The sequence below is a fragment of the Hippocampus guttulatus genome, chromosome 19, assembly GCF_054856545.1.
Source record: "Hippocampus guttulatus isolate MCC_2025c chromosome 19, RoL_Hgut_1.0, whole genome shotgun sequence".
Lineage (NCBI taxonomy): Eukaryota > Metazoa > Chordata > Actinopteri > Syngnathiformes > Syngnathidae > Hippocampus > Hippocampus guttulatus.
In genome coordinates this window covers 10420519-10444702 of record NC_141279.1, presented here as the reverse complement: position 1 = coordinate 10444702, position 24184 = coordinate 10420519, and the positions used below count along the sequence as shown (strand labels likewise).

Sequence of the window (24184 nt, the reverse complement as noted above, 5' to 3'; positions counted from 1 at the left end):
GTCTTAACATCGGCTGCTTAGGTCCCCTCCCTCTCTCCCTCGACCCTTACCTCCCTTTCATAAAACGATTGCCACTGCCTTGATTTAACTGTCAATCAATGCTACACTTGAAAAGCAGTATGTGGTTGGTTTGACTGAGTTTTATACGCAACCCAAGCTGGCATGATCACGTTACTGATATCATCCTAATTAGTTTGTTAATATCTTGAATGTTCATATCTCGACAATAATACTGTAATGCCCTTCATATCGCGCAACCCCAGAGTCTACAGTACACCATCATTTGGACATCGGCAATGGTGCCTCTGGATTGGAAGGCCGGGTTGGTGGTCCCCCTTTTTAAGAAAGGGGATCGGAGGGTTCTTCCAACTGCTGTGGGATCAGCCCACAGTCTTCCTGGAAACAATTAGTGTCCTCAGTTCCCAAACGTTTTTTGAATGTTGTTCTACAAACAAGGTGATGTAACAGTGGTAAACGTGACCATGGCCCAGCTTCTTTGGAACGTGTTGCAGCCATAAAATTCAAATGTAATAATTATTTGCTGAAAACAATAACGTTTATCGGTTTGAACATTAAATATCTTGTCTTTGTAGTGTATTCAATTAAAGATAAATTGTTCATGATTTGCACATCATTGTATTCAGTTTTTTTTAATGTTAAACACGATGTCCCAACTTAATTGGAATTGGGTTTGTGAGTATAGCCTAACATAATTGGTTTTCTTCACAATAATAAAAAGGTTTTGATAAAAACAAATTTGCCTTTGGCACAAGAAAAATTCTAACGTTTATAACAAACACTGGTTTAGGTTTTTTTTTTTTGCTCTCATTGAAGAAACAAAATTAAACCAATTTTTCCAATGGGAGATAGAAGTCAGTCAAAATGATCAATAACAACTCAAGCTAGATTTCTCGAGAGGTTGTTACTGATTTAAAATCCCCAAAACTTTATTTAAACAACGTATCCAGACATATACAAATTTTTAACATTGAAATAACACACAACTTTAGCAAATGCACAAAACACGCCTGGGAGGAAATAAAGAATATAAAAGCCACATAAAAAAAATCATAATGACGATAAGTTTCAAGGGACAATATACGCTTTGTGACGTCAAGGTCTAGCGCGAATCAAGTTTCGATACGTGCCTGTCTAAATTAATGTGCTTCCGGACACAATTTAAAGCCTCGGCATAATTCGTCTCCGCATTACGAGTTACAGTTAACTTCAACAGAATGGCCACTCCGGTTCCAAGCTTGGATCAGCTTGTTTCGGAGGCTACTTCTTTGTTCAAACACATTTTTGACGATGAAGCTCCTCAGTTTGCAGCGTGTGCTCCGGGAAGGGTCAACCTGATCGGGGAGCACACAGACTACAACCAGGGATACGTACTTCCAATGGTAAAATATTTTGTTGCTACGACCCTCGTGACAGAGACTTAAATTGCTCAGTGACCAAAATTGCGTTTGTCAGCCAGGCATTACCCCTGGTCACTGTGGTGGTTGGAAGTGCCTCATCTGATCCGGAAGCTACCATTGTCACTGCGAGCGAGCATGCCGATGAACCCAGGAGAGTAGACCTAAGACTGCCAAAAGGAACATTCTCACTCTCTCCAGGGCTGCCAAGTGAGGGACTCCCACTGTCTCCAGGGTTACCACACTGGGCCAACTATGTTAGAGGCGTTATACATCATTACAGAGGTAAAATACACATAACTATTATTTACTAGAAGGGCCAATTCATAGATGAAGTTATCACAAGGCTCTTTAACATACTGGGCTCATTTCAAGTCACTTATGTTCGGAAGATCACTCTGACGCCCACAAGAGTGGTTGTGTTCGGAGAGGTAGGACTGTGGGTAATGTACAGTGGAGTGTAACTCGCAAGTTCATAAATCGAGGTAATATTTGCCATTGAAATAAAATGGAAATGCAATTAATCCATTGCATCCCCGAAATTAAGTTTTTGCCTTCTTTTTAAACCAGCATGTGGTTCAAATTAAATATACTGTGATAAAATATAGAAACACACACTATTATCACGAAAACACGTGAGAAAAAAAGTATTTATTGCTCATTAAACAGAGCAGGGGAAACCGGGGAATAGGCTTGTGGTCTTCTTCCAGAATAACAAAGAGAAAATCTGATTCAAGTGTTTCTTTTCTAGTTGCTTTTACCATATCAATATAATACACAATACAATACATACTGATTTATATAGCACTTTCACAACAGCTGCAGCTGTTACAAAGCGCTTTACAAAACAGTTAACAAAAAAATAAAATCTGAATCAGAATCATCTTTATTGGCCAAGTATGTGGAACACACAAGGAATTTGTCTCCGGTAGTACAGGCTACCCTAGTATCATCATCAGATAATGAAGCGCTTTGTTACAGCTGTTGCTGTTGTGAAAGCGCTATATAAATCAGCATGTATTGTATTGTATTGTAAACATAACATAAAAACACGGACAGTCGTGCACGCTTAACCGCTTTTCCCTCATGCGCTTTGTTGTTTTAAGCAGTTCTAGATGAAAGAAGAGAGAATCAAAGTGTACTTTCACCAGTGGATCAGAGACGTCATGCTCAAAATGTGCACATGTCGGCTACAAGCTAAATTTGAAAGTCAACAAGAAGCAGTAGTGTTTGTTGACGAAAAAAGAAATTGGTTCACCTCTCCTGGCCCATGTAAATCCGCTTCAATTCCAACCGGCAACTTTCAGTTCCAAATACAGGGAAACCTGTCTTTTTCTGTTTAAAAAAAAAATGCAGTGGGATGTTGCATTGTCATTTCAAAGTTTAATTCACTCCAAATGGCGATTTGTGGTTGGATGATTATGAATGCGGTGGTGGAACTTCTGCCTTCATATGCAATAGCTTCTGCCTTCAGCCGCAGAGTTTTTAGATCACAGCACTGCATTATGCACGTAGCACAAGAATTACATAGATCCAGCCGCTGTCCATACCTAGACCATTCATATTCCGGAAATTAGTGGGAAAATGGAGCTAGTCATTTTTCAACAAAAAATGGACTTTTCTTGCAGCTGGATACGGTGCATAGAAAGTTGAAAGTGAGGACCATCTCCATGAGGTCGCCATTGATGAAGAGGGGAGATGGATTTGCCCTGTGACTCTGGAAGTCCGGCATCATATACTTTTGTCTTTGTGGTGTGTAGAGGTGTTGGCAGGCTCTTTGCCTTTGACAGTTGATCATCTTCGACTATCTTCTGTTTTTCAGCTCACCCGCTCCCAGGTTTCAAAGCTGTGGTGGTCTCCAGTGTCACTCTTGGAGCAGGTCTCTCCAGCTCAGCTTCTTTGGAAGTGGCCTTTTACACATTTCTGCAGCAACTCAAGCCAGGTCAGAGATCAACAGTTACACTATATTAAAAACTCTTAAGAGTATGCTATTTTTGTTCAGTTCTCTCCCAAGTGTTTTTAATTAAAATTAAAATGTATATTAGTTTTGATTAGAAGGGTTTTATTGAACAAAAACGTAATGGGAAATGACTCAAAGTAATAGGGCTGTGTGGGATGGAAATCTTCTATCACGATGTAGGCCATTTTTAGATCACGATAACTATTTACCATGATCAGTTTTCATTTATTCTTAAAAAAATATTTGACAAAAAGTATATACAACAACTTAATTTGAAGTGACACTAAATATATCAGTATTGAATGAGAAGTGCATACATTGCTACTGTTGCTATATGAAATTATTGAATGTAAACAGAAACAAAGTAGCCCACATATTTTTTTGCACAAATGTAAATATCAATCCATATAAGAAGCAAAAAAAGATTCTGACAGAAAGTTATTAAAAAAATAAAAATAAAAATGATTTGTACTGTAAAGGTTTGAGAATATTTATTGCATAGATGTCAAAAGTCACATTCAAATCTCAGGTCAGTATTGTGACATTACATGCATTCATCTATGCATCTATTTTCTGAATCATTTATCCTCAGAATTAAGATACTTTTAAAGGGTGTAAAAAATGTGTTTAAAAAAAGGTTGATTTATTAATTTTCATTATTTCAAAAACCAATGATTAATTTCAATAACATACTAAACAAAATGTTCCATCACATCAAGGTTTTTTTTTTTTTTTAATGTAGGTCAAGTAATCACAAACTATATTAGATAAGGTGTGTCTCTCCTTGCCATGTTTTGACACCATCTTTCTGCTATGAATAACCAAAGGAGACGAACTTCACGAATGTACCGTATTTTCCGCACTATAAGATGCACCTAAAAGCATTCATTTTTCCCAACAGCAGACAATGCGCCCTATAATCGGGATGCGCCTCATTTATGGTGGTAGTTCCAGTCTGTTTATAGTCCCCATTGAGTTGTTTCCTTTTTAGTGTTCCTATGCCATCTAGTGGTGATTATTAGCAGGAACCAATTGTAACATGAAAGGGTTCTGCCCGACACTAATTGACATGCATTCGCCAACACCCACTCAAACAAGCAACTTTGTGAGATCTGCACGGCCATTATGAAACGAAAATAATACCAAAAGCATAATTAACTACTGACTAAACCAAACCTGGGCATTGTACGGCCCTTTGATTGACTCTGACCGGCCCGTGTAATGTTAATTGGAAATTACAAAATAAACGTATTTTCTTATTTTACCTGATGCATGGACTGAAGCTGCATTGCTTTTATTTTGAAGTTGTTTGAAGGCATATCCAGCATTCTTGTGAGCCTTGTTTCTTTTCATCGCTATTCATAATTACAGGTTTGTTGTTGTTTTATTATTCTTTCCCAAAGCAGTATTCTTCGTTATTTGCATACACCCACCTTGATATTTATTCATTATCGGCTTTACGATACATATCGCCCAACTCTTCCCGTGTGGATTTTGCGTGTTCTACCCGTGCCTGCGTGGGTTTTCTCCGGGTACTCCGATTTCCTCCCACATTTCAAAAACATGCATGGCAGGTTAATGGAATTCTCTAAATTCTCTCTAGGTGTGAATGTTAGCGCGGATGGTTGTTTGTCTAACCCTGCGATTGGCTGGCGACCAGTTCAGGGTGTACCCCGCCTACCGCCTGAAGACAGCTGTGATAGATAGGCTCCAGCCCATGAGCCTTGTGAGGATAAGCGGATTACATAGAGCTAAAAACAAATCCATCTTGACCATCCCAAAGTAGCAAGTGACAAAATATGCAAAACCTTTCCCCCTCAAAAACAAAACCACGTTCAGTTAATCAGACATCCTACATGCATAACAGGTCGGAACGGTGTAATAGTGGTATTCATTCAAGTGTGTATGTGCAAACCAGTGTCCCAATTTTATTGAGCCTGTGCTCATATTTTACATAGAAAAACAAATAAATTAAAATACGGAATCACAGCTGACTGGCAAGTCAGTGATTCGACTTCCCCCAGTTGCATTCCAGAATTTCTCATAAATAAATAAAACATTGTCGTAAACCTACAACAGTGATCTGGGATTGCTAAATCTTGAGATGTGTGTTGACAGTTCTGAGGTAATAATGAGTTCCAGTGTATGACCTATGGATATGAGTGGGTTGAAAAATATTTTCATGTTAAGAACATTTTTTATAGAAATCAGCTGCAAATGAGTTAAATGGATCTTTGATATGCAAGTCACCTAAAATAACGACTTGGCTATACTTCGAGATAAGGGACTGGATTTTTGAAAAATCTGTGATAAACAATAACAGTGTCTGCGGATTGTGATTGTAGAAATTGTTGTATGAGCCTTCATATTTTTCTGATTATTTTTGCTTTTTGCTTGTTTTTCAATAGATGACGGAGACAAAGTATCCAAAGCAATTGCATGCCAGCAGGCCGAGCACACTCATGCCGGTGTGCCTTGTGGCATCATGGATCAGCTCGTGTCGGTTCTTGGGATGGAGGGGCATGCGTTGCTTATTGACTGCAGGTATGGTACATTTCAAGGAAGAGTAAACTCTTAGAACACAAACTTTGATACCCCTCTGTTAATGAAAGAAAAACCCGAGGGTGGGTTACGGGGCCAGCAGCTGAACTCATTGAATACCACCCCTTTTCACTGGAGCAACCCCCTCAATCCCTCACATTTTACTGAATTTTGACTGATTTGCAAGGCCCATAGAATTTTCTGTTCTATGGCTATAGAAACATGCATTTCAGTAGAAAAAAAAGTTTGTTTCTATCTTTCTCCGTTCGTTGGCAATCAGCATTAGAAAACTGCAAAGTTTTATGGAAAAGGCCGATTTTCTGCAGAAATCCAGAGAAAATGAGCTTTTTGTAAAAGCATGCGTTTCAAGCATCATTTCAAGTTTTACACTATTTTTTGCTTTTGTGACAGCTCAAATACCTCAATAATGTGTTCCTCCTCCAAAAGAACATTACAAATAATGTTTTTATTGCAAAATAATTTATTTGCACACAACAAAACGATTGAACGATGAACAAAAGTGCAAATTGAACAATGAACGAAAGTGGAGCTGTGAAGAGGATGGTTTTTGGCTTCCATCCTGTTTGTCGCCACATCGATTCATCCCACCACGTCCAGATGCACGACCTATAAATTATAGAAACATAAAACGTTGCAAATATATATTGCTGCAGAGTGGGGTACAATAATTTTATTTACCTTTCTTTGCACCACCAAAGCAAGGAGTCGTCATCTTTTGGCTTCTGGTTGGACAATCTGTAATTTATAGAATTGAGTACAATTACCACACTTTTATTTTTCAATTTTTTTATTGGTGCTTTCCACTTACATTTCAACATCTCTCACACACACACATACACGCTCGCACACCGCTATTTACACCATTCATTCCACGTTGCTCAGCATCCAATTTGAAATGAAATGGAATATGAATTTAACACTAGTGGTTTTAGCAGAGGAGGCTAATATAGCACATATAGATACATACAGCATGTGTTGCCTTCATTATAAGGCTTTTTATTTTTTGCGGCTCCAGACATCCAGGTATGTTTTTTGTTTATTTTGGTCCAATATGGCCCTTTCAACATTTTGGGTTGCCGACCCCTGCACTCGGAACTACGCTAAAGGATTACAATACTATACAGCTTTATTTATATACAGCCTTCAAAACCTCTGCAGCTGTAATAAAGCCATGAGAACTGGTCACAAACACGGACATGACACATATAACTACAAATGGCATTACAAAACAATAAATGAAAAACAAAAGTTATGAAGCCAATTGATTCAACAAAAAGGCACACAAACCTCATGGGCTCACATCCACAAGGGGCTGAATCTCCTTAGAAGTCTCGCTTGTCTCCTTTGTGCTTCGTTTAGTCAGTAGTTAACTATGCTTTTGGTATTATCTTTGTTTCATAATGGCTGTGCAGAGCTCACAAAGTAGTTGTCTGTTTGAGTGTGTGTTGGCGAATGCACATTTCAATTAGTGCTGGGCAGAAGAACTCTTTTATGTTACAATTGCTGCCTGCTAATAATCACCACTAGATGGCATTGGAACACTGAACAGGGAAATAACTCAATGAGGACTATAAAGAGACTGAAACTAACACCATTTATAAGGCACATCTGTCGGCTTTTCTGAAAATTGAAGGATTTTAAGATTAAGATATCCTTTATTTGTCCCACACTGGGGAAATTTACAGCCAGTAAATTTTTAGATGCGCTTTAGAGTAAATCCGGTATATTACAGTCAGAGGAGAAGACAAAATTGAGTCCAGGCTCTTCACCTTGTATGGCTGTGTTGTTAGAAGTACCAAGAACTAAACTCCGGTTCCGAGGGGATCGAGCCTTTTCTGTTGCTGGTCCCTCTCTCTGGAATGACCTCCCACTGAACATTCGGCAAGCCGCCTCGCTGCCCATCTTCAAAACCCACTTGTATTCTTTGGCATTCTACTCAGCATGACTTAGATTTGTTCTTGGTTCTACTGTTTGGTGCTTTCTACCGTCTTTGTTACCGATTTGTTTTACTGTTTATTGTATATGTTAGATTGCTCCATGTGCAGCACTTTGTATGCAGCGATGGCTGTTCGAAAGTGCTCTATAAATACAATTGAGTTGAGTTGTCATTTCCTGCAGGTCGCTGGAGTCCACCCCAGTCCAGTTAACAGTTCCAGGTCTCGTCTTTCTCATCACCAACTCCAATGTCAAACATTCTTTGGCAAGTAGCAACTATGCCTTGAGACGTGCACAGTGTGAAAAGGCTGCCTCAATCTTGGGGAAACCCAGTCTAAGAGATGTGACCATGAATGACATGGAAGGTTTGAACAACATTTTTATCATCTTATTCCAGACTATTCTAGGCAACACTTTAGTCAAGCCATGACCATTCTTCATCTCTTGTGCATTCCTCATTCCTTATATTTTTCTGCCATTAGTGGTGTATGTATGATACTGCATATTTTGGTATTGATCCGAGCACAGTTAAAAAAATTAATAAATGTGAGCACAATAAATCACTGTCGTAAAAAAAGTACTTTTTAGATTTTTGATCTGTTCCCAGGTAGCCTGTTCACCTGTGGGATATTCCAAACAGGTGTTTGATGAGCAATCTTAACTTTCTCAGTCTTTTTTGCCACCTGTCTAAGCTTTTTTTGGAATATGTTGCAGCCATAAAAGTCTAAGCTAATGATTATTTGCTTTAAAAAAGTTCATGAGTTTGAAAATTAGATGTCTCTGTAGTGCATTCAATTACTGAAGATGTATGTTGAACAATACAGTGATCCCTCGCTATTTCGCGGTTCGTTTATCGCGGCTTCAGTGCATCACGGATTTTTTTCAAACATTCATAAAAAAAAATTTAAGTCCGCAAACGGTCCGGGAGAAGCAGCGAAAGTCAGCAAAACAACAGCGAGTCACATTGGCAACATAAACAGTACTACATGTATATGTTTACTGTATTTTGTTATTAATACACTAACCTAACCTAATTTATACATGTTTCTATATATAGTTAAGTCTATTAGTATACAGCATTAAGTAATGTTAATTACGACAAAATTTACTTCTACATGCATGTATGTATACCATTAAAATTGGCCTTATAAATATTTTTTTATACTCATACACATGTACATGTACCGTATTTTCACGACTATAAGGCGCCATTAAAAGTCTTAAATTTTCTCCAAAATGGACAGGATGCCTTTGCGGATTTTCATTTATCGCGGGTGGTTTTGGTCCCCATTAACCGCGATAAACGAGAGATTACTGTATTTGCAAGTCATTGTACAGTGGTAACTCTACTTAAAAAATTAATATGTTCTGGAAAAAAATTCTTAACTAGAAAATGTAAGTAAAGACACGTTTTCCATGTGAATGCCCTAATCCGTTCCAAGGCCCCCCCAAATTCCGACATGTTTTATAAAGCATAAAAAAAAATGCATCAAAAGATGTAACAAATACATGTTACAATTTGATTATTGCATAATAAAGGAGAGTTTTGCACAATGTAAAAAACAAAGAATGGGGCAAAGAATAAAAATGGTCATTTATTTATATTTTAACTGTACATGTTTCCTCATTCTTCAATAACAAGAGGCAATATTTTCCTGTTTTCCTGTCATTTTTTTTACATTTACAGATAGACTCTGTCAGGGAAGTTCAGTGAATAAAACAAAAACTACACCGTATACCAAGTTCCTGCTCAACCCAGCAACAAGCTGACTTTGAACTCTACATTTCAGATGCAAGGGACCAACTCGACGATGTGACTTATCGTCGAGCTTTTCATGTTATTGGGGAGATCCAAAGGACCGTCAGAGGTGCAGAATACTTGAAGACGGGTGCCTATCAAGAGTTCGGCAAAGTCATGGTGGAAAGCCACAATTCCCTCAGGTACTGTAAAATAAACCATTTTATTGTTTTTTTGCATTTTTATCATGTCACCATTGGAGCCTATCGCACCATTCACACATATTATTACAGTGAAACTCCTCTACAACGAAATCATGTTTGCAGCAAGACATTTTTCACGGGGGTTTTCACTATAGCAAATTTGATCTCAAATGTAAACACACACACACACACACGAACAAACTAATGTGTACACGCACACATAAACGTATGTTTATTTTTATTCTAATAGTGCATAAGTATGAGCATACACTTATTTGACACTTCATATAGTCAGTGTAGAAAGAAAAAAAGGGAAAGAAATTGCGACATTTACGATCAGCATTCACTTTCATTTACATCAATTTCTTGGATATCTGGCTTCCTGTCTTTCATTTTGATCACTTGTCAGAGATTTTCTCGGACAAAGTTAAAGAAATGACTCGGCACACAGGAAAATTGTCTTCAATATCGGCGGGAGCGGATCTCTGAGAGCGAACGACGGTTAGTTGCTCCGCGATCACACTCTCAGTCCCGCCACCGCGAGTTCGACATTTTATTGTAACATATGCAAAATACAAGAAAAACACTGCCCCCGATGTTTGCATGCCGCACCCCGGTCCGGCTCCTCGGTAGTGATTGGTTACCTGTTTTTCCAACTTGAACCACCAGTACATTGGCGCCTTTTCTGGCTGGTCTACATCGAATTAGCATGTTGTAGACTTTGCGGATGGTCAATGTCGTCTGGGCGCGACGGGTGTTCTCAACTCGTCTTTTGTTGCTCAACCGCTGTTCCCGAATTATTCATTCCCCTTTTGTGACCGAGTTTCGCCCTCTCCCCCGTGATCGCCCACCTGTATTGACGTGCTAATTGTGGACTTCAACAGCCCTCCGGCCAGATGGCCGGCGCCTTTGTGTGCAGGCATTTGGGGGTGCTGGATACGCACCCAAACGCTTCGATGTGCCCAAATTAAATGAAACTTTAAACATGATACAATTTTGCTCATAGATTCCTCTAACATCACTTTTACCCTCTCTTCCAGCGTCAGAGCTATTCTTGTCTGAGCTGCTTGACATCCAAAGGTCCATTTTGTAGCCAGTTTAGCAATGCAAAAGGCATCTTGCTGCGTCTGAAACTAACAATAACAAATACTTTCTGGACTACTGTGCATGTGTAAAGCAGTGTGGTGGTTGCTGTTGCCTTTTCCGAACGAAGCAGTAGAGGTCGCTGTTGGATTAGACTTTGTTGTCGTGAATCTCGTCGCGAGGCAAAAGCAGAGAAAAAGATTTCGTATAACGCAACAGGTTTTTTTTCGTTGTATGGGGGGCAGGAAAATGGGGATGGTGTTAATGCATGAAGATTTTTTCACACTGGGGGTATTTTCGCCCATGTGGGTTTCGTTGTAGAGGAGTTTCATTGTATTATCGATTGAGCATCTTAGGTTCACCAACTATCAATGTTTTTATAATCTGGCTGCAAATGTGCAGATTTCTGTTATTTTCTTGCAGTTTTCCATTTCTTTTTGTCTTTTTTTTTTTAAATCACAGGCACAGTTCTCATTTTCATGGTTTTCCAAAGTAGAGGTTTGTGATGACTTTTATGGATGCTTCCTTTTTGTCAGAGATTTATATGAGGTGAGCTGTAAGGAGCTGGACGATCTGGTGTCCGTTGCCATGGAGGTGGAGGGAGTGTTTGGCAGCAGGATGACAGGTGGAGGATTTGGAGGTTGCACAATAACTTTGCTGAAGGCCCAGGTCGTTGACAGGGTGATACATCACATACAGGTAAAATACATTCTGCATATTTCAAATATGTAAAAAAAAACCTAATTATAAGATTAAAATAAAAACATACACATTGCATATACACAGTCACATGTGCATACAGCTCACGCTTAATATGATAGATAGGCCTGATAGTTATGCTTGAAATCTTCCTGCAGTAGGCTATGAATATCTAATATTTACCTGGTTTGTTGTTTGGTCTGTCTTGGGCTCTCATGCTCCACTCACCATGCTTTCTGAGAACCACCCACATAAATTTCATATATACTCAGGGTTGGATTAGTGAAGCAAAACTTTTTGCGAGCGCATGTACCGCCTGCCAGGTCTGTTGACCTAATGAGAGGTCTACAGCTGCAGCCTGGAGCCTTGCCACTACCCGACGGTCGTGGACGCCGCCTCAGGCCTTTGGAGACCCGGAGAGTGAGCACAACCAGTTGTTTAAGTGGGCCGGTATGCACGATTAATTGATGAATTACATTTTTATTTTGTAAACATTATATATTTCAATAGCCATCACTTGATGATACAAAAACAGGACATTCAAATTTACAGTGCGGAAAAATCTCTCTCTCTAAAATATACAGGCACACTGGTGGTTCTCAGATTGTGTGAGACGAGAGAGCAAATATAAACTTTTTCAATCCATCCATCCTTTTTCTCTGTACATTTTAAAATGTGTGGCCTGGTAAAGCGCTTTGGACAACATGAGGTGTCGGTCAGCACTATAAAAGTGCACTTCATTTTAGCATTTACTGTTCTGATAAAATTGGATGTTTAATTTTTGGGGGGCTATGGCAAAAGTACAATTGGTATTGAACTTGGTTTAAAGGTAAACATTAAGCCGATACAAGCTACAAAAGTCAAAAATGAGTGACGGTGTAAGATGGTAAATTCGGTGTCAAATTTTGAATCAACCCTCCATTAAATAACTACTGAGTTTTTCAGATGGTGAGAATTTTAGGACTGACATCATTTTTACATAAAGTCCTATTACATAAGTGCCAATGTTCAGCCCAATCAACAATCCCTTCAAGGGTTGGGTTCAACCGCAGGTGACATTTTTTTTCTTTGACCTCATAGCTATACATTGCAATGCATGGTAAAATCCGCTTGTATTGATTCAACTTAACAGAAAAATAAAAATATCTCGAAAATATGGAAAAAAAGAAGACACTTAAAAAATACATTAAGGGACACATAAATGCCTCTATGATTACAATTTTCTGTTGAACAGTGTAATCGTAGAACAAAATGTTCTGTGGGTCTTGGAAAAATCAGTCAGAAATGCTCTAAAATTGTTGTGACTTAGTGAAAATGTTTGCCATTGAATCAGTTAAATACAAAATAATTATAACAATAAATCATGGGACTGGCTTGATCAAAAATAACTTTTGAAAGGTGGCGGTGTTAAAGGAATGTAGCCCCAGTATGGAACCGTGCATCCATGTTGTCGGTCTGGAGGCAGTCTTTGAATTTAAATTTATTTCAAATGAGCACAGATGAATCTCTACATTCATCGGAAATTGTAAGATTTTACCTCACTGTAGATTTCCGATTGTATTGGCTGCTTTTAGATGCTCGTGTGTGTGTGCACTTTCTGTTCTTCCAGGAGCAGTACAGTGGAACCCCAACTTTCTATGTTGCGACTCCTTCGGAGGGTGCTCGGGTTCTACAGCTGTCCTGAATTCTGCCAAAGCACTTTTTAATTGCTTGTTTGTTTGTTTATTGAGCATAAAACATATATACAGTAATAATTTGACAGAAAATAAGGTAGATAAAAAAAGTAAAAAGAAAGAAATCAATCTTCATTCAACACAGTTATTATGTTCAAGGGAGTAGGAAGAAGTAAAAAACTTATCTAGTCCTACCCCGTTATGTGTTTATATCTAATAAATCATTTTTATATCAATCAGAAAAGAAAAAAGTAAGAAGAAAGAAGTCTCCATTAAGGCTCATACTTTACCCTTAACCGTGATATTTTTACAACTTTTGGTTTGTATCGGGATTATATACTTCCACACCCTGACACTCTTGTGTCAATTTTCTCTTGTATTCATAATGGATATTTATATACCTTTCTCTATTTATCAACTTAGTTCTGATTTATCATTATATTTAATGTTTTGAATTTATCATTTGAACTCTGATTGATGTAGGTTGTTTGTACTATTTTTTTGAATTTATTTTTGAACTCAGCAAGCGATTTACTCATCTTCAGGTCCGTTTCGAGATTATTCCACAGATTAACACCTTTGATAGATACACTTCTTTGCTTGATGTTTGTTCTTGCTTTGAGTTTTTTGAATAAGTTGGTACCTCTTAAATCATAGCTGCTTTCTCGAATTTCGAAAAACTTCTGAATTGCCTTTGAATGCTTCCTTATTTGTCCCCAGAATTTCTTCCATTGAAACTCAGAGGACCGATTAAGTACTGTCAATGGGGATTCCTTTTCATGATACTGTACTGTAAATCGCAAAGTGACAAGTGCATTTTTTGTGGGATTTTCTAAAAAAAAACATTAAAAACATCAAACTCTAAAATCCTCTTGAACGAATTAACCCAGGGGGAAAAAAACGGATCTGCATTTGACGAGTTAAAAAAAAAACAATTAGCCCTCATACAAATGACATTGTTGTTTATCTTTATATCACCAATATGACACAACTGAACAGTGCATTTTTGCCTGGTTTTGTGAACGCGCCCATTCTGGCATCTGTGAGCGGTTTTTGAACATTTTTGTTCCAACGGGTCCTTTAAACGGAGGAAGATAAGAACCTAGTTTGGCAACCCAAGCCATGGGGCATTATGCGGCCACGTGCGTCATCACATGTAAAGCATGATCACATGGAGAAGGAAGACAAAAAAAATCAACAACGTGGCAGTTACCTTACTTAGGAAATCTGTATTGGTTGGCGACAGACTAACTGTATGTTAGCCCCTTGTACAGTTTGGCGGATTTGTCCGAAAGAAATGCTTATTTGATGATAAAAGCATGAAATTTGATGAAAACATACAACAAGCACAATAGAAAATATTTAACAATATTCTATAGGACCCTCCCAGATTTGACAGTGGGCCCCATGGGGCAGCCATTTTCCAAAATGGCCGCAACACACTTCGTATTTCTTTCATACTTGAACATTTACTTCACCTAACATGCTAATAGATTCAGTGTCCTGAAAAACACTACTCTAACAGAACCGTGTATTTCTTCTTGCATGTAGAGGTTATGACCATTAGCGCAATCCTGGGCTCAAGTATTTTGAGTTATTATTCCAGTCATAGATCAACATAATTCCATGCTGTGCTGGATCATAAACAGGACTGTTTGTGCTATTTGTACATGCGTAAAAGGATGGGCACCAGGCACCTCCTTGGGCCACTTGGAGTTACAGTTCAAAATTGGACAGGGTCGTGCGGGGGTGCTATAGCCCATCCTCGCTGACTATGGGTGAAAGGCAGATTACACCCTAAACTTGTCTTCAGTCAGCCACAAGGGCACATATAGAGTCGGATAACCATTCAGACCCGCATCAACAGTCACCGAGCGGCAATCGACACCACGCTGCCCGACACAGAAGAACAGAACTTTCCAAACACTGCTCATATATTTAATGAATGAGCGTGTCATATTTTAGTTTTTCTGATGAGCCAGAAAAGTGAGTGATGCATGGAGTCCCAAGTTCATGTTTAATCTGTTAGATAATTTTCTTTGATATCTTAGATCCCTTTTCGAACTCTTTTAAAATTCAGTTAATATCTCAGACTTTCATCTTAAACCTGTACAATTTCTCATTGTTCAGTCGGGAATAAAGCCCACATAAAAATTATTTTTTGTTCAGTCTAGTCTTTCCAAAGACTCGGCTACATATATATATATATATTAGAGCTGTCAGTTTAGCGCGTTTTTATTTTTGGCATTAATTTAAATGAATTTTAACGGGATTAATTTTTTTCTCGCGAGATTAACGCGGCACACGTCACAAGCGGATGTTACGTTGCTCTATAAATACACCAGAAACAAAACAAGCGCGCTGCAGAAGTCCACGCTCATGTCTGCTTTGCCAGCCAAGGCAGCGCTAGACACCGAAAACGGATACTTAGAGTTTATGAATGGAAAGTTTACTTTTAAAAAGTTGCCAGATTGCTCCACTGACAAGACCAAAGTTACCTGTTCTTCTCTCTCTCTGTATCATACAGGTATACGATGTATGCCACTGACGCGATTGTTACTTGTTTGGAACTATTTTGTGTGGAAGTTCTGTGTCTATATAAATAGAGCGGGTGGAGCTTCTCTGTGTTCGTCTGACAGTGGCAGTGCGCTGCAGTGGTAGCGACCTAGCGAAAATAAAACGTCTCCAGTGTTGTCATCGAACCAAGTGTTGTCATCCGAAATTAGGTCTACACAAAACCGTAGAGAGACTTCCAACACAATCAACATAGCCTGACTGTGTTAGAGGGAGTGAAACCTCCTCTTTCAGAATGGTTTGCCCCAGCAGTACGGGGGAAGTGCGTGCGCTTGTTTGTACGGCCGGCAGTTTGGAATACAGCGGCACATAACGAACACTGGTGTCCGGTGTCTCGTTATTCTCCAACAAACATACAGAAACAGACTGCTGTGTTCAAAGCAAACTTGAGAAAAACGAAGTATGCAACCATGGTTTAAATCCACTATAGGCTGAGTACTAGTTTACCTTAGATGTGCACTTTATAATGTTATATTGATCTGTTTTGATTTCATAAAAAAAAGCTGTTAAAGCAGCTATTGTGTGACAAAATATTTTTTTCACTGTCGTTGATGGACAGTAATATTGTGTGAGAGATTATGTGTGAATAACTGCTCCAAGTGAAAAATGTTCATGTACAATTGAAAATCGAAATTGTTATTTCAGTAAATATTTGCATTTGGCACATAGAAAACTGATTCACGATTCCATGTTGATGAGAGCATTAAAATGGGGGAAAAATAGGACAAAAAATGTAAAAGGAAATTCAGAAATGATAAAAAATGTGAGTAATCACGATTATTTTTTTAGTTCATTTGAGTTAATTATGACAGTTGCATTTTTAATTGGATTAAATATTTTAATCGTTTGACAGCTCTAATATACATATATATATATATATGAAAACCGTTTTAAGATTGACTGAAGATGTGCCTTAAACTCCGAATCGCTTTATCATGCAGAAAATATGGTACAGTATTTGTTTTCCTTGCCAAAAACCAGGCAACCTTTCCTGAGATGTACTGTACCTGAAGTGCTACACACTATAAAGGATTTTGTTTACAGTTTCTTGCTTGAATTATTTTTTTAAGCAAAAAAAAAAAGGGGGGGGGTTCTCAATAAATTGCAGTCTGTGAAAATGCATTTTTTAATCCCACGCAAATTTATAATCGACATCTTTCATGTTCTCTGCGTAAACCGCATCAAAGTACTCCACTTCTGCGACCGTCATTTGGTTTTTCCAATCACCAGCTATTCCTGAAACAAAACAGATACGCTCAGTTAGCCCACTCTATTTCAATAAACTGTGTTGTAACTTTGAACACATTTGCCAGATGGAATCTCTGATAAGGAATATATATTTTTAAAATAGTAAGTACGGCACACTGCTCGATTTAGCCTTCATGCATGCTCCTAGTTCTTGAGTTACTGCAACATAAGAATTAGACTAACCTAACTTCGTGTGTGGCTTAGCTCAGAAGGTTGATCACAAACAACATCCATTGATGCGATATGTAAACAAGGACTTATACAAGGCACCTTTCCGGAGAAATTCCGACTTTGTGGTGTCCATGATTTCCTTGGGAACTGCAGAGTAGTTGGACATGCTGTTCTTTTTCATGTTCTTGAACACACATCGCTCTGCTATCTTCACAATCATGTCATTGTCCAAAGATTTCTCCAGGAAAACAACAAGTCTGGCCACAGAGTCTTGAAGATCCTTCCAGAAACAACAGTCAAGTCATCTCACATTTGGGAAATCTTTGTCCTTTCACAGTGGCTGTTAAATGTATGTCCGTGCGTGTGTGTGTCTGTCCGTCCTTACCTTTATCATTTCTTCATAGCAGATATAAAATATTTGCTCCTTATAATCAAGCCAGCTCTTTACGTGATCAAACCATGAGCCGAACATAACTAGAAAATAGAGATATAGTTTAATTGAAAGCAAAAACCCGCAGCCCGTTCCAAATATGCTGCGCGCAGTGCTTTGCATCTGAATACTGTATTGCATTGAATCACCTTCGCCTTTGAGAAACTTGTGGAGAAACTCGCTCTGTGGTCCAGGGTCAACCAGGAAGGAGGCCATTGCACAATAGTGGAAGGATGACGTGAATACGTCTTTGGGGTTCCTCATGACATAGATGACCTACGGCAAGGTAATAATATCCACCCAAAAAATGTGTTTAAATGAATGTACTAAATGTTAGCGTGTTCACAAATTCCCTAAGTACACGTTGTATTCCGTTATTCAAAATGGCCGCTATTAACTCATTCACTCCCAAAGACGTTTTTAAACGTCTTTTCAGACTTGGCCCAGAATTGGCTGGTACTGAATTAATGAATATTGTGTTACTAAGTAACATGTTAGCAGCATCACTGGTTTGATGATATGATGAAAAGTTCCATATCGCCACAACACAGACTGGGTCCATCATCCAAGATGGCAAGGCAGACGAGTGATAAAGATATTATATTTAGACGACCACCAGAATTTGGAAGTAGACAAACCAAAGCAGCCTGCTAACAGTCCTGACCTCAACCCTACTGAACACTTGGGATCTCAATTTGGTCAGATTATGTTGAAGTGACCAACCATTTATGACGAATTGCCAACTTGTCTTGTTTTTTTCTTGTTACCGTGTAGTGTACAGATGTTAAAATGAAAGCCTCTTGTCTCACTGTTGCCCCCAATAGAAATAATAAATCAGACTGACCTTAGGCTTAACTTCAAAGAATGACGGCGGCATCATACGGGGAAGGAAATGTGTGGTGAACATGCGTGGTGACGGCCTGTTGTCAAGATCGAGGCTGCAACTATGAGCCTCCTCCAGCCAAGGAACGCGGTCCCAGTTGTGGAGCGTCTCCACAGAAGATGGATCTCCTCCGCTCATGATCAGGGGGACGATCTCCTGCATCCAAGTTGTACCTTAACGAAGAAGACGTTTTATTGTGTCCAAGAGATGAACATGATTCATATATCCACTTCATGATTTTGCTTCACTATGACAAGTATTAGCACGAGTGAAAAGGACTACAGTATTTTATCACAATATGACAATAAAGTGATGGTGTAATAACTAATCGAGTTGAAGAAAGCAAAAATGAAAACAATGATGCCGTTGGTAATGCATTTATCTTTTGTCGCAATATCACCATGCTGTATGCAAGCAAGTCTAATGTTTTGAAATTTTACGCAATACCTAAAGCATGTCACATCCTGTTAAAAATTCACACTCAGACGTCAACAAGTTCAGTATTTAATGCATATAAAACATGCAAAATAAAATGACTTAAGTATCAGCCTGAGCTGAGCATTGCCCTTTTAGTCTTTTTTTCTGCCGTGTGACGACGTATCATTCGCTTGCGTCGTAAACCGAGAAAGTCTGACCGGGCGAATGACTTCCTCCTGCTGGACTTTGGAAGGAACGCAGCTTTTTGGGGCGAGCCTGTGTAGACAGACGTCAACTGCCCCATTGACTCACAATTTTTTTTAACGAGTTTTCGATACTGTCTGCATTCACCCACAGCTTGAATTATTGAGCGCGTATTTTGTGATACATTATGGTGCCCTCGGATACGGTTTTTATTCTTGACGAAAACTTTCGAGGTGTGAAGGCAGTCTCAATTTACCTGATTTGGGGTACGTTACAATGAGAACGTCATCCGGGCGAAATGTGAACCTCTCGAAGCGCATTAAACTCTCCGGAGGGTGTATAAGAGTCGGCATCAACACCCCTTTGTACATCATGTACAAGTCTTCCGCGGCCATTGTGTAAAACTGCACAAATGACAACAAAATCTCAGCACCCTGTCGTTTTGGCCAACTGCGATTTACAGTCGTGTACTTCCGGTGTCTTATCTTGCTGAGGTAAAAGAGAAAAGCCAAGGAGACGCGACAATCCATTTGTCACGCCTACCCTGTTACAAGTTCTGAAATGTATTTTTCTTTCTATTTCTTATAAAGTACAGTGCTGTGTTTCACAACTGGAAAGTACTAAATTACAAACATAAAAAGTCAACATTAATATGATCGACAATTACATACATTATCTGCTCTGGAAACTCATCTTCACACAAAATAGTTTCCCTCTCTTTTTTTTATTTATTTGGTTAGTTCTTGGACTCAGAAGAAATGTTTTTTAAAAATGGCGCATGTTGTTTTGTTTTGTTGTTTAAACCCTTCTCACCTGTGTTGGTTCAACTTTTATGCTAACAAAACATATTTCCACAACTTTGCTAATTTAGTGAACCACGTAACAAAATGTTAAATGATAAATAGATGGATATTCACCTTATTTGAATGAATTTTTCTTCTGGTTAAACTGAGAAAATTTTAACACCGTGAAGTTGTGAGTTAGGGTGACACAACATATTCGCCACAAAATGCACAAATCCTTTGAGCCGAGACCCTGTATAGTGAATAGCTTGCCTCTCCAGACATGTTACCATTAATGTTGTCTGACAGTCCACTGCTTTTCCTCAATAAGTGAAACTGGTGTGAGTGTTGTGAAACGTGTATAGTGAAGCAGCCATAATCCAATCATTTGCGTTTTTGACACACTTTATCAATAAAAGAGTACAGTAATTACTGCGCTGTATTAACCAGTCATGTCATATGCTGCATTCTGCTTTTCAGCCGGTAGATGGGATAAGTGACCAAGACTGGAAGTTTTGATGTCGAACGATGCCAAAAGAAGGGTTCAAGCTAAACACCAATGACTCATAAAAAACATTTTTTTTATTCACAGCGACATAGTAGGAAACACAGAGCAAAATATTTACTGTCAAGTGAATTATTGACCCCACTTTTAAGTCTAACGAACATATACAGGTGTGTGTGTGCATATGTGTGTGCGTATATATATATATATATATATATATATATATATATGACCAAGCATATATATATATATACAGTTCTCCATTGTGGTGGTCAGGGTGGGCGTGAAATGAAGCTCAACACCAGGTTTCATATGTATGAGCCTTCAGCAGGGAACACACACACTGCTGGTCCAGCCAAAATTGAGCATTACACCCCCCTCCCCCTTCTGAAAAATGTCAGCTCGGATCCAATTCTTTGATGGCTGTCATATGATATTTATGAGTCCACAAATCATTTGGATGCTTTTTGCGGCGTCAGCATTCAGTCTGTATAACTTTGGCCATCCAATCTGATCTGGCCACCAATAACCTCAATCTATCACCCGATGACTGCATCAACTCCTTGCCGCTGGTGAAAGAAAAAGGTTCAGAGGAAAAAAAAAAGTTATTGAAAATGATTTGCAATACTGTATATTATTTTCTTGGGAGATGGTCTGTTTACTTTAGGCAGTGGGGGCCGAGAAGACTGACTCCATTCACGGCAAGGATCCTGTCCCCTGGTTGGAGCTTCTCACAGCGTGCGGCAGGGGTGTCCGGAACCACGGCTCTGATGAAGATGCCTTTCACCTTTAGTGACATATCCTGGTACGTGAGGTCAAATTATTAACAACACTAAAACGGCCAAGCAAAACCTGTTGCACATTTTAAAATGTAACAATTGTTCACTTTTGTATACAACGGTTTTAATCATTCTATTTTTATCTTGCACCACATAATATACTTCTTCATACATTTTTGTGTTACCATCATTATAATTGCTTTATTATGTTGGCCTTTCTTGACTGATTGGTGTACCTTTCAACCTTTATTTGACCAATGGCAACTTAATTCATGAAAAGTGTAGCAATGTACAATATTCCAGATAACTGCTTCCAAACATTTGGATTAATGCCTGGTAATTTCTTGAAAATGAATTTTGGCCCTTTTTTGGGGCACTTTTTACATTTGATTTTTCAGTCACCCATGATTTTATTTTTTTAATGTATTTATAATGGTGATCACAAGTATGACAGCAGACTGGGAATGATCTTTCTTTTCTTTTTTGTCTAAGGTTGTCTTAGTTTTGCAACTTGTCATCACATATTTCGGCATTGTCGATATTTGAAAAGAAAAGCAGTCGGAAAGACAGGAAGGATTGAAGCTCAGAGGAGGCTTCAAATTATTTTCCCGTGGTGTGGATAGAAAGAGAAATGGAGTTGAGGTTATCCTGAAGGAAGAGTTTGTTCACCATGTTCTGGAAGTGGAAGGATTGTCGAAAGAGGGTGATGAGGATGAAGCTTGAAATGGAGGTTGTTGTGTTTAATGTTGTTCATGGTTACGTAGTGAGGGAAGACCTGAGGGTTGTTGGTTACAGAGGAAAAAGGATGACACAATGTTTAACGCCCCTGAGGAGGAAAAGCCTGTCATGATTCTGCTCTTGTGTGTCTCAGGCAGGTGGCAGAGGAGGGCCTTCCCTCCAGCGTGCACACCGGCTGCCAATGTTAGCCATGTATTTAAGGACTGCCGAATGGTCAAGTCTCTGTCGGATTATTGACCTTGTTTGCTACTCATGCTCAAGTGTTGTTTTCTTGACTTCTCGTTTTTTGATAACAAGTATAAGACAGATCGCTGAGTCAACATTACAGTGTAATTGTGTTTGTATTGCAATTTTTCCATCCATCCAATTTCTATACCGCTGAGTTGAGAAATTAATATCCAGTTCAACTAACCCTTGTGTCAACTAGAGCAAGACCAAGACCGCTTTTGTCACGCTCTAGCTCCAGACTGAAGATCTCATCGTTGTTGTCGTCAAAATGGTTGCCGGTCTCTTCGGCCTCTTCCTCCTCTTCTTCTATAAGCTCAAAAATCCTTTTCATACTGGTGTAATCTTGATTGAAACGGTCATCTTTCAGTGCAGCAAGGCATTCGAACATTAAGCCACCTGAAAGGGGAAAATTCATTGAAGCTTTTTCTTCAACGATATGAGCAAACAAGCATGCAGGTTTACCTTCGTCATGTGCACCAACATCAGAGGACCAGGAATGTGCATCTTGGCCTTGGTCTTCTTTAACCCAGTGAACGGGATCGAGAGTGAGGGGGGTGTTGGGCGGGGTGAGGAGACAGGAGGGGTCCAATGCCGATTTCCTTAATTCTGTGGTATCCGTCTCTCTTGTCTGCAGTTGTAGATTCCGAAGCTTCCGGGACAAAAGGAGGGCACCGCAGGAATTGAACTCATCCAGGTACGGAACCGAGGAGTGGAGGGATGGTGATGGGGGTGAACCAGATGATGGCGGCAGAGTCTGGACGGTTGGCTGAGAGAATACTGTTTTGACGGGCGTTGTAGCCATGATTTCCTGTCTGGATTTGGTCTCCATGGTGATACCCTGAAATACGAATGGCATTAAGGAAGGGCAATTGACTCAATTTTCTGAACCGCTTTATCCTCACAAGGGTCGCCGGGGGTGCTGGAGCCTATCCCAGCTGTCTTCGGGCAGTAGGCAGCGGACACCCATGTCACCCCCCCACCCCCCGCGCAACTATAAATCGTATCATTTGTCTTTAAAATTGTTATAAGTAAATCTTTGTATAACACTGTATCCTTATTAACGTATGTGAGAACACCAAAGAAAGAAATATGGACCAACTTACAACAAAGAATAGCTTTAGTAACTGTAACAGAAAATATTTTAAGTGCACCTGAAATTCAAAAATAAATCCATCCCTCCATTTTCCGAACCGCTTGATCCTCACTAGGGTCGCGGGGGGTGCTGGAGCCTATCCCAGCTGTCTTCGGGCAGTAGGCGGGGGACAGCCCGAATTGGAAGCCAGCCAATCGCTGGGCACACAGAGACGAACAACCATCCGCGCTCACACTGACATCTGGGGACAATTTCAAATGTTCAATCAGCCTGCCATGCATGTTTTGGGAATGTGGGAGGAAACCGGAGTACCCAGAGAAAACCCACACAGGCCCGGGGAGAACATGCAAACTCCATACAGGGAGGCCGGAGCCATAATCGAACCCTGCACTTCTGCACTGTGATGTCGACACGCTAACCACTTGACCACCGAGCCACCCTCACTGAAGACTCCCAAACAAAATGAATTGTAAATGGTAGTCTACATGTAAGTACCTCTTGCAATTTGACAAGTGAGCGCCCGGTCTGGAGTGCACCTCATCTGTCTCCCAAAGTTAGCTGGGATAGATGCAGGCTCAAATGATGACAAACGGTAGAGGTTTCCAGTGACCGTGTAATGATTTGATGAAGTGTGTCTGCAGCATTTAGTTTAGTTATGAAACAAAGCCAACCAGATTTTAGAAAGGTGTACCTAACAAAGTGGCTGAGTGTTGAATCTAGACAGCAGTTGTGGCTCTTTCCTCCGAAATAATCATTTTCTCATTCGGACTGGGAACTGTATTTTCTTTTCATTTCACACGTTTGTTCACTTTTATAGTTCCTGCCTTTTTCTGTCCTTTCATACCAGTGTCATTTGTAACTTCC

At 39.4% G+C, this 24184-nt stretch overlaps 3 protein-coding genes across 5 annotated transcripts in view; 1 reads left to right on the top strand and 2 right to left on the bottom strand.

Annotated features, from left to right (window-relative positions):
• The first annotated feature begins 1174 nt into the window (after nucleotides 1–1174).
• Nucleotides 1175–14135, top strand: galk1 (galactokinase 1). The gene is made up of 8 exons (XM_086138972.1): nucleotides 1175–1400; nucleotides 1478–1700; nucleotides 3238–3357; nucleotides 5784–5919; nucleotides 8056–8237; nucleotides 9663–9813; nucleotides 11433–11595; nucleotides 13205–14135. Exons 1-8 carry the CDS (start codon nucleotides 1236–1238, stop codon nucleotides 13277–13279), a joined length of 1215 nt encoding a protein of 404 aa, XP_085995098.1. The 5' UTR covers nucleotides 1175–1235; the 3' UTR covers nucleotides 13280–14135.
• A 2819-nt stretch (nucleotides 14136–16954) lies between these two features.
• Nucleotides 16955–19676, bottom strand: LOC147190254 (sulfotransferase 2B1-like). Its single transcript, XM_086138973.1, has 6 exons — nucleotides 19452–19676; nucleotides 18536–18747; nucleotides 17841–17967; nucleotides 17647–17735; nucleotides 17361–17541; nucleotides 16955–17078 (listed from the first exon to the last, which is right to left on the bottom strand). Exons 1-6 carry the CDS (start codon nucleotides 19588–19590, stop codon nucleotides 16969–16971), a joined length of 858 nt encoding a protein of 285 aa, XP_085995099.1. The 5' UTR covers nucleotides 19591–19676; the 3' UTR covers nucleotides 16955–16968.
• Nucleotides 19677–20532: 856 nt separating this feature from the next.
• LOC147190253 (ras-associating and dilute domain-containing protein-like) overlaps nucleotides 20533–24184 on the bottom strand; it is a 37716-nt gene continuing 34064 nt past the window's right edge. The window contains exons 16-19 of one of the 3 annotated variants that reach the window (XM_086139111.1): nucleotides 22690–23065; nucleotides 22412–22623; nucleotides 21145–21269; nucleotides 20537–21051 (exon numbers count right to left, since the gene is read on the bottom strand). In XM_086139111.1, coding sequence (XP_085995237.1) covers nucleotides 20958–21051; nucleotides 21145–21269; nucleotides 22412–22623; nucleotides 22690–23065 — 807 coding nt within the window. In that variant the 3' untranslated portion in view covers nucleotides 20537–20957. Of the gene's footprint in view, nucleotides 21052–21144; nucleotides 21285–22411; nucleotides 23066–24184 lie in introns of all 3 variants that reach the window. The other 2 variants (XM_086139110.1, XM_086139109.1) reach the window with 2 other exon arrangements.

Bases quoted from the DNA above. Each gene is read 5' to 3' on its own strand.
- galk1 (XM_086138972.1), top strand. From the start codon at position 1,236: ATGGCCACTCCGGTTCCAAGCTTGGATCAGCTTGTTTCGGAGGCTACT. The intron at 9,814-11,432 runs GTACTGTAAAAT...CCTTTTTGTCAG, and splicing joins GAAAGCCACAATTCCCTCAG to AGATTTATATGAGGTGAGCT. The intron at 11,596-13,204 runs GTAAAATACATT...CTGTTCTTCCAG, and splicing joins GGGTGATACATCACATACAG to GAGCAGTACAGTGGAACCCC.
- LOC147190254 (XM_086138973.1), bottom strand. From the start codon at position 19,590: ATGGCCGCGGAAGACTTGTACATGATGTACAAAGGGGTGTTGATGCCG. The intron at 17,736-17,840 runs GTGATTCAATGC...TCTATTTTCTAG, and splicing joins CAAGTTTCTCAAAGGCGAAG to TTATGTTCGGCTCATGGTTT. The intron at 17,079-17,360 runs GTGCCTTGTATA...GTTTTGTTTCAG, and splicing joins GTCGGAATTTCTCCGGAAAG to GAATAGCTGGTGATTGGAAA.